General features: G+C 39.4%; 1 protein-coding gene across 1 annotated transcript in view; it reads right to left on the bottom strand.

Moving 5' to 3' along the window:
- SIMC1 (SUMO-interacting motifs containing 1) overlaps positions 1-7703 on the bottom strand; it is a 66862-nt gene extending 59159 nt beyond the window's left edge. Inside the window, exon 1 of the mRNA XM_011946832.1 lies at positions 7632-7703. Coding sequence (XP_011802222.1) covers positions 7632-7703 — 72 coding nt within the window. The remainder of the gene's footprint in view (positions 1-7631) is intronic.
- Positions 7704-8393: the final 690 nt, after the last annotated feature.

Genomic DNA, 8393 nt, shown 5'->3' with positions numbered 1-8393 from the left:
TTACAGGCGTGAGCCACCATGCCTGGCCCATCTTTACTCTTCCCTCTCCTCCTGGTGCTGTGAGCTGTGCTGCCTGAAGTTGGGGAAGGGGTGACATAAGCTTTCCCTTGGCTGCCCCAGCTGGTGTCTCACTGTATTGTGTGGACCCCAAATCCCCTGGTTCTGAGCCTAATACAGCACCAGGTCTCATGCAGAAATTGCAGTCCTTGTGGCCTAGACTGCCCTTCAAATCTATTTAGCACACCAGAGCACCTTAGCCCATGGTGGTGGGGCTAGCTGGAACTCAAGTTCCGACTGCTAGGATGGACGATTTGCCTCTGGCTATGTCTATTCTAAATGCTCCTGCTTTGGACACCAGCCAAATTCTGCCGTGTGTTGTTTTCTGCTGTGACAGAGCTGCAGTGAGTTCCAATGCAAAGTCCCACAGTCACTTCACTTTCCCTTTCCCAAGCACACAGATTCTCTCTCCACATCATACTGCCCTGCTGGAGGATGGAGGAGGGGTGGTATAGGCAATTCAAGACTATCTTTCCTAACCTCTTCAGTGCCTCTTTCCTTAATATGTTAAAACTAGGTACTGTGATTGCTCACCTGTGTTTTAGTTCTTATGAAAGTGCTTTCTTGTATGGATAGTTGTTCAGGTTGGTGTTCTTGCTGGGGGGAAACTGCTGGAGGGTTCTATTCGGCCATCTTGTTCTGCCTCCCCTGCTTGTTCTTGAACTTAGAAGAAAGAATTTCAGACTTCCATCATTAAGTATAATTCTAGCTGTGGGGTTTTCACAGATGCCTTTAAGGAAGTTCCCTTCCCTTCCTAGTTTACTCAGAGTTTAAATTTGGAATAGCTATTAAATTTTGTCAAATGCTTCTTCGGCATCTGTTAAGATGATGATTTTTTGTTCTACTAATATCAGAATTTATATTGATTGATTTTCTAGTGTTAAATTAACCTTGCAATCCTGGGAAATCTTCTCTTGGTTATGATGTATTGTTCTTTTCTTACATTGATGGGCTTCAGTGAATTGATATTCTGTTAAGAATTTTTGCATATTTATCCTGGGCACAGCGGCGCATGCCTGTAATCCCAGCACTTTGGGAGGCCTAGGTGGGAGATCTCTTGAGCTCAGGAGTTCAAGACCAGCCTGGGCAACAAAGCAAGACCTCATCTCTACAAAAACTAAAATAAAATAAACTAGCTGGGCAGGGTTGTGCATGCCTGTGATCCCAGCTACTTGGGAGGCTTAGAAGGGAGGACTGCTTAAACCTAGAAGGTCAAGGCTGCACTCCGGCCTGGGCAATAGAATAAGGCCTTGTCTCTAAGAAAAATAAATTTGTATGTTTATGTGGGATTTTTATTTGTAATTTTCTTTTTTTGTAATTTCTTTTTCTGTTTTTGTTATCAGAGTAAAATTGAATCCATAAAATAACTTGAGAAACAGCCCCACCCCTTCTATTTAAGTTGGGTTTGAATGGTACTATGTCTTTCTTAAATGTCTGGTGAAATTCACCAGTGAAGCTCTTTGCACCTGAAATTTGCTTTTCAGGAAAGGTACAAATTAAAATTACAAATTCAATTTCTTTAGTAGACATAGGGGCTATCAATATTTTATCTGCCTTCTTGTGTTTTATGACTTATGTTTTTCCAGAAATTTGTCCATTTAAATTATCAAATTTACTGGCATAAAATTGTTCATAATATTCCCTTATCAACTTTATAATTCTACACTATGTATAGATTTATTCCCAATTCCTATTTTTATTCCCAATATTGGTAACATTTTTTAAATCCCTGATAAATCTAGCTAGACATTTATCAACTTTATTGATCTTTTTAATCTGTTTCCTATTTCATCTATTTCTGTTATCTTTACTTTAGATTTAATTTATTCTTTCTCTAGCTTCTTAAATGGAAGCTTAGGTTTAGACTTTTTTCTTTTCTAACATTAACATTTAAAACTAAAAATTTCACTGTAATGACTACTTTGGCTTCATCCCACAATTTCAAAAAGTATGTGAATTTTTCTGAAGGACACAATTTTTAATATGTACTCATTTTATTATCATCTGGTTCAAATTTACTTCCATTATGGTCAGGAAACATACTCTGTAAGATTTTAATCTTTTGAAATACACTGAGACTTATGTCCTAACACACGGCCTACCCTGGTGAATCTTCCTTGTGTACTTAGGGAGAAAAAGTGTATTCTGTATTTGTTAGTTACAGTTCTATAAATATCAATCAAGTCATGGTAGTTAATAGTGTTTTTCAGATCTTTGATTTCTTTACTTTGGTGGGGGGAGATCCAGTTGTATTATCAATTACAGAGTGAAAAGTGTCCAATTACAGTTCTAACTTTGACTGTTTTCCCTCTTAGTTCAGTTGTTTGCTTCATGTATTTTGAAACTATATTTATTAGGTGCCTATACACATGTAATTCTCATAACTTCCTAATGTATTAACTCTTTGATCATTACGAAAGATTCCTCATAGTCTCCAAAAATCTTCCTCGTATTGATGTCTTTTTTTCTGGTAAGAACAGAGTTACTACAAATTTCTAGTGCATACTATTTGCATGGCATATTTCTTTCTATCCTTTTACTCTCAGTGTATTTGCATCTTTATATGTAGAATGTCTCTCATATAGACAGTACATCTCATACAGTTAGCACATACTGGGTTCTTGCTTTTTTTTGGTCCAGTCTGACAATCTCTGCCTTTTGTTTAGAATTTTGGTCTATTTACACTTAATTATTTACATGTTCAGTTTTAAAAGTACAATCACACCATCTCTTTCCTATTTCTTCTATCCATTACTTGTTTCTCTGTCCCTCTTTTCCTACCTCCCTTTATGTTAGTCACATATTTTTTGGCATTCCATTTTAATTCCTCTATTGGTTTTCTATGTATATCTCTTTTCATTATATTTTTAATGGTTGCTTTTGGGACTACAGTGTATAAATTCAATTTATCCCAGTGCACTTTAGAAAATTTTAGAAAATGTACTGAATTACTTGGCACAGCACGGTGGCTCAGGCTTGTAGTCTTAGCACTTTGGGAGGCCAAAGCGGGCAGATTGCTTGAGCTCAGGAGCTCGAGATCAGCCTTGGCAACATGGTGAAACCCCATCGCTACAAAAAAAATTAGCTGGGCATGGTGGTGCGTGCCTGTAGTCCCAGCTACTTGAGGGGCTGAGTCAAGAGGACTGCTTGAACCTGGGAGGTTGAGACTGGGAGGTTATCCTGTGTATTATCTGTATACATTGTAAAAAGATATTAAGACATAACAAAAAATCATTATTTTTGTTTTACACACGTTTACAATTTCATGTGCTCTTCATTCCTTTGTGTAGATCCAAATATCCATTTAGGTGCCATTTCCCTTCAGTCGAAATGTCTTATAGTGCAGGTCTACTAGTGAAAAATTCTCTCATCTCTGTTTATCCAAAAATGTCTTTATTTTTCCCTTATATTTGAAGGATAATTTCTCCAGATGCAGAATTCTTGGCTGAAAGCTTTCTTTTTTCCATCATTTGAATATGTTGGTCCAATGTCTTTTGACCTTCAGAGTTTCTGATAAGAAGTGAGGTGTTAATTGCACTATTGTTCCCTATGTACAACATACCATTTTTCTCTGGAGAGTCAGTAAGTGGTTTTCTTTGTGATTATCTTGCTTTCAGTCTGCTATACTTCTTGGGTAAGTTAATTTTTTCCCATAAAATGTGAGAAAATTCCAGTCATTATTTCTTTAAAACATTTTCTATAATCCACTGCTGCCGCTCCTTCTAAGACTCTAATTATACCTATAATGGATTGTTTGATATTGCCCTACATATCTCTTTTCAACTTTATTCTGGCTTTTTCTCCCCTGTTTCTTGAAACTGGGTGATTTCTATTGATCTAGCTTGAACTTCATGGCTTCTTTTGCCAATCTGCTTTGTTTTTTTTTTTTTTTTTTTTTTTTTTTTTGAGACGGAGTCTCGCTCTGTCGCCTGGGTTGGAGTGCAGTGGCCGGATCTCAGCTCACTGCAAGCTCCGCCTCCCGGGTTTACGCCATTCTCCTGCCTCAGCCTCCCTAGTAGCTGGGACTACAGGCACCCGCCACCTCGCCCGGCTAGTTTTTTTGTATTTTTTTTAGTAGAGACGGGGTTTCACCGTGTTAGCCAGGATGGTCTCGATCTCCTGACCTTGTGATCTGCCTGTCTCGGCCTCCCAAAGTGCTGGGATTACAGGCTTGAGCCACCGCGCCCGGCCTGCTTTGTTTTCTAATCTACTGTTGAAGCTATTTAGATTTTTAAAAATGTTCAGTTACTGTATTTTTCAACTCTCAAATTTCCATTTTTATAGTTTCCATTTCTTGGTTGAGATTTTCTACCCACTCATTGATGTCATATTTTAACTCATTGAACACATTTACAATAAGTGCTTTGAAGTTTCTGTTAAATCCAACAACTAGGCTCACTCAGAGTCAGTTTCTACTGACTGCCCTTTCCCCTTCCTTGAGTACGATTCACACTTCTGTTTCTTTGCATGCCTAGACACTGGGTTTAACTGTGTTCTTCTAAGAATTGCTGTGGGATTTTTGTTGTTGTTCTAGTAGATATTAATACTTAACCTGCCTAGATTTGAACTGCAAACTTTGTCTCCCTTGCACAATATAGGTACTGATATCTTTGTTCTTATGGTTTCCAGCTGCTGTTGTTTTAACCTGGCCTCTTGAGGCAGAGGGGTCCTCTGTTGTGCCTACATAATTTGGCTGTCAGCCAAGCACCTGAGCAGTCCTTATACTAAAATTTTGTGGTTCACCCTTCTTATGATTTTTCTTGTTTGCAGGGATTCCTCTGTAATTTCTTGCTCTGCCAGCCTTGATCTCTGTCCCCTAACATTTCAAGTCCATAAAATCTCAGCTTTCTGCCACCCAAATTGCAAATGACTGGGGAATGCAACCAGTTAAAAAAGCCGCAGAGTCACAGATATCACCCTATGCAGCTATCTTGTATGAATAGATTCCTCTCTGGTATCTGCCTGATTTTTCATTGGGCCCTCAGAGAGTACTTTAACAGGTGTGGTGAGAGAGTTTCACAGATTGGAAATAGAATCCAACTGCACTGCTCTTCAAACTTTGGAGAGAGTTAGTTGCTCCCCTCTTTGATAGTTTCATAGCACACTGTACATACTAATGTTACTTTAGCACATATCATGAGGCATTTTGCAGGATACTTAATTATCTTCTCCCCCATTTGAGAATAACCTCTTTGTATCCTGTATCCTTGGTAGCTATAAGGTACTTGGATCCAACACATGATTAATAAATAAATTTAATTTAATAATATTTGCTAATTTTTCATTTCATTGTTCTCTCATACTCTCCCTAACTCCTAATTAAGTAATTTGCATTTCCATCACATATTGCTCCAATTAAACTTTCACAGATAACAAATTATCTTTCTAATTTTAACAGTTGGATTGCCAGAGGGAGGAGAAACACAGATTACTAAGGCGTCCCGTTATTTGGCATCTGCAGAGTGAAACTAGGAAACAACTCCATCAGGCCTCCTAATTAACCCTATTTTCAGACATTGTGAAGTGAACATTATTCACATTTTAGAGTAAAACAAAGAAAGCTCAGAAACCAGAACACTTTTCTTTTGGGGCTTTGGACTTAATAAATTGGAAGTGTCAGATTCACCTATACCAGCAAACTACTGACCCAAGGCTTATCACCCACTTACGGTATTGATAATAGGATTTGCTGCCTACCATTCTAGTTTCTGCTCACAATTTTTGGTTAATTTTACTCTTTGGAGACTTTTGTTAATTCTTGCCAGCTTGGCTAGCAGGAAAAATTAGTTTCGGTTGGAATCCTGTTTGTTTGTTTTTAAGTGGAGAGTCCTTCTAAGTTGGCTATACTCCTGAAGGAAAAAATTCTTGGTCAAGGCTTGTGTTGAATTTGTATCCAGTGACTTTGTTAAACTCACTCAATTAGGTCCTAGGAGGGCTGTGTTGTTGTTGTTGTTGGGGGTGGGTATATTCCTTGAGATCTTCTGCATAGACAATCATGTCATTTGGAAATAGGGACAGTTTCATTTCTTTTTTCCAATCTGTATGCCTTTTATTCCCCTTTCCTGTTTTACTTTTTTTGTAGAAATGGTATCTCCCTATGTTGCTCAGGCCGGTCTTGAACTCCTGGGCCCAAGCAATCTTCCCTCCTTGGCCTCCCAAAGTGCTGGGATTATAGGCATGAGCCACCATGCCTGGCCTATTTCCTTTTCTTAACTAATTGCACCAGTTGAGACTTCCAGCACCATCTGAATAGGAGCGGTAAAAGCAAGTATCATTGCTTTGTTCTAAATCTCACAGTCCACAATCAAATGTGGGAGCAAAGGGCTGATCTAAGGTTTCAACTTAAAAGGAAAGCAGAGTGTAAAAGTTTGAAAAATGTACAACCCAGTCCTGTGGTAGGGAAGGAACAAGCATTTTTAGGAGAGAAATTTAAAGGGGCTGAAGAGTAACCACTTGCAAAAGAAATTAGCAAGACAATGGGGAAAAGGCCTAGAAACCTAGAAGGACAGAATGCTTTCAGGAGCCCAATCCAAATTCAGGCCATTCAGGCCCCAGTCAGGGCTCAAAAGGCCCCAGGCATGGCTCAGGCTGCCAATCAGAGGCCCTGGCAGCTTCTATGTGGTGTTAAGTCTGTAGACACACAGAATGCGAGAGTGTATTCTGGCAGTTTCCACCTAGATTTCAGAAGATGTATCAGAAAGTCTGCATGCCCAGGCAGAAGCCTGACACAGGGGCAGAGCCCCCGCAGAGAGACTCTACTAGGGGAGTGCCAAGGGGAGATGTAGGGTTGCAGCCCCCATAGAATCCCCACTGGGGTACTCCTTAGTAGAACAAGACTGCTGCCCTCCAGAGCCCAGAGTGGTAGAGCCACCAGCAGGTTGTACTTTCAGCCTGGAAAAGCCAAAGGAACAACTCCCACCTGTGAGAGTAGACATATAGGCTGTGCTCCAGTAAAACCAAGGGGTGAGGCTGCCCAAGGCCTTAGGAGCCCACCCCTTGCACCAGTGTGCCCAGGATGCAGGACATGGAGTTAAGGGAGATTATTTTGGAGCTTTAAGATTTAATGTCTGCCCTGCTGAATTCTGGACTTGCATGAGGCCTATTATTCCTTTCTTTTGGCCATTTTTTTCCTTCTGGAATGGGAATGTTTACCCTATGCCTGTATAACCATTGTATCTTAGAATTAAATAACTTGCTTTTCATCTTACAGGCTCACAGCTGGAAGAAATTAGCCTTCAGTCTCAGATGAGATTTTGCATTTTTTAATTGATAGTGGAATGAGTTAAGACTTTGGAAACTATTGGGAAAGGATGATTGTATTTTGCAATGTGAGAAAGATATGACATTTGGGGGGCCAGGGAAAGAATAACACAGTTTGGACAAATGGCCCCTCCAAGTGTCAGGTTAAAATTTGATCCCCAATGTTGGAGGTAGGACCTGGTGGAATTATGGGGACGGATCCCTCATAAATGTCATGGTGCCATCCTCAAGGGACTGAGCCAGTTCTCACTCATAGTTCCTGCAAAATATGATTGTTCTTTTTCTCTTCCTCCTTCTCTCACCATGAGACATACCTGCTCCCCATTCGCCTCTGACATGGTTGGAAGCTTCCTGAGGTCCTCACCAGAAGGAGATGCTGGTGCCATGCTTCTTGTTCAGCCTGCAGAATTATGAGCCAAACAAACCTCTTTTCTTTATAAATGACTCACCCTCAGGTATTCCCTTACAGCAATGCAAAATGAACTAAGACAGCTGTTCTGAATATTTTGTCCCTCCATACAAACTTTACAATCAGTTTGTTAATGTTCACAGAACAAATTGCTGGGATTTTGATTGGGATTGCATTGAATCTACCAATTAAATCAGGAAGAACTGACATCTTGATGACACTGAGTTTTCCTATTCACAAACATGAAATGTTTCTCCATTTGTGTAGTTCTTCTTTGATACCTGTCATCACAGTTTTGTAGTTTTCCTTATTAAGATCTTGTAGATATTTTGTTATATTTATGTCTATTTGTTCAATTTTTGAGAGTGCTAATGTAAATGGTAATGTATTTTTCGTTTCAAATTCCACTTTTTCATTGTTGGTACATAGGAAGGAACTGACTTTTTTGTATGTTAACCTTGTGCTCTGCAAACTCACTATAATTGCTTGTTAGTTCCAAGAGGTTTTTTCTAGATTCTTTGAGATTTTCTACATAGATAAAATCATGTCTTCAGTGAACAAAGACAATTTTCTTTCTTCCCAATCCACGTATCTTTTGTTTTTTTTGAGACAGAGTCTCACTCTGTCACCCAGGCTGGGGCGCAGTGGTGCAATCTCTGCTCATTGC

Source organism: Colobus angolensis, unplaced genomic scaffold (assembly GCF_000951035.1).
Source record: "Colobus angolensis palliatus isolate OR3802 unplaced genomic scaffold, Cang.pa_1.0 Scaffold254, whole genome shotgun sequence".
Classification (NCBI taxonomy): Eukaryota; Metazoa; Chordata; class Mammalia; order Primates; family Cercopithecidae; genus Colobus; species Colobus angolensis.
The sequence above is the reverse complement of the archived record's forward strand: the minus strand, read 5'-3'. Positions and strand labels throughout refer to the sequence as shown.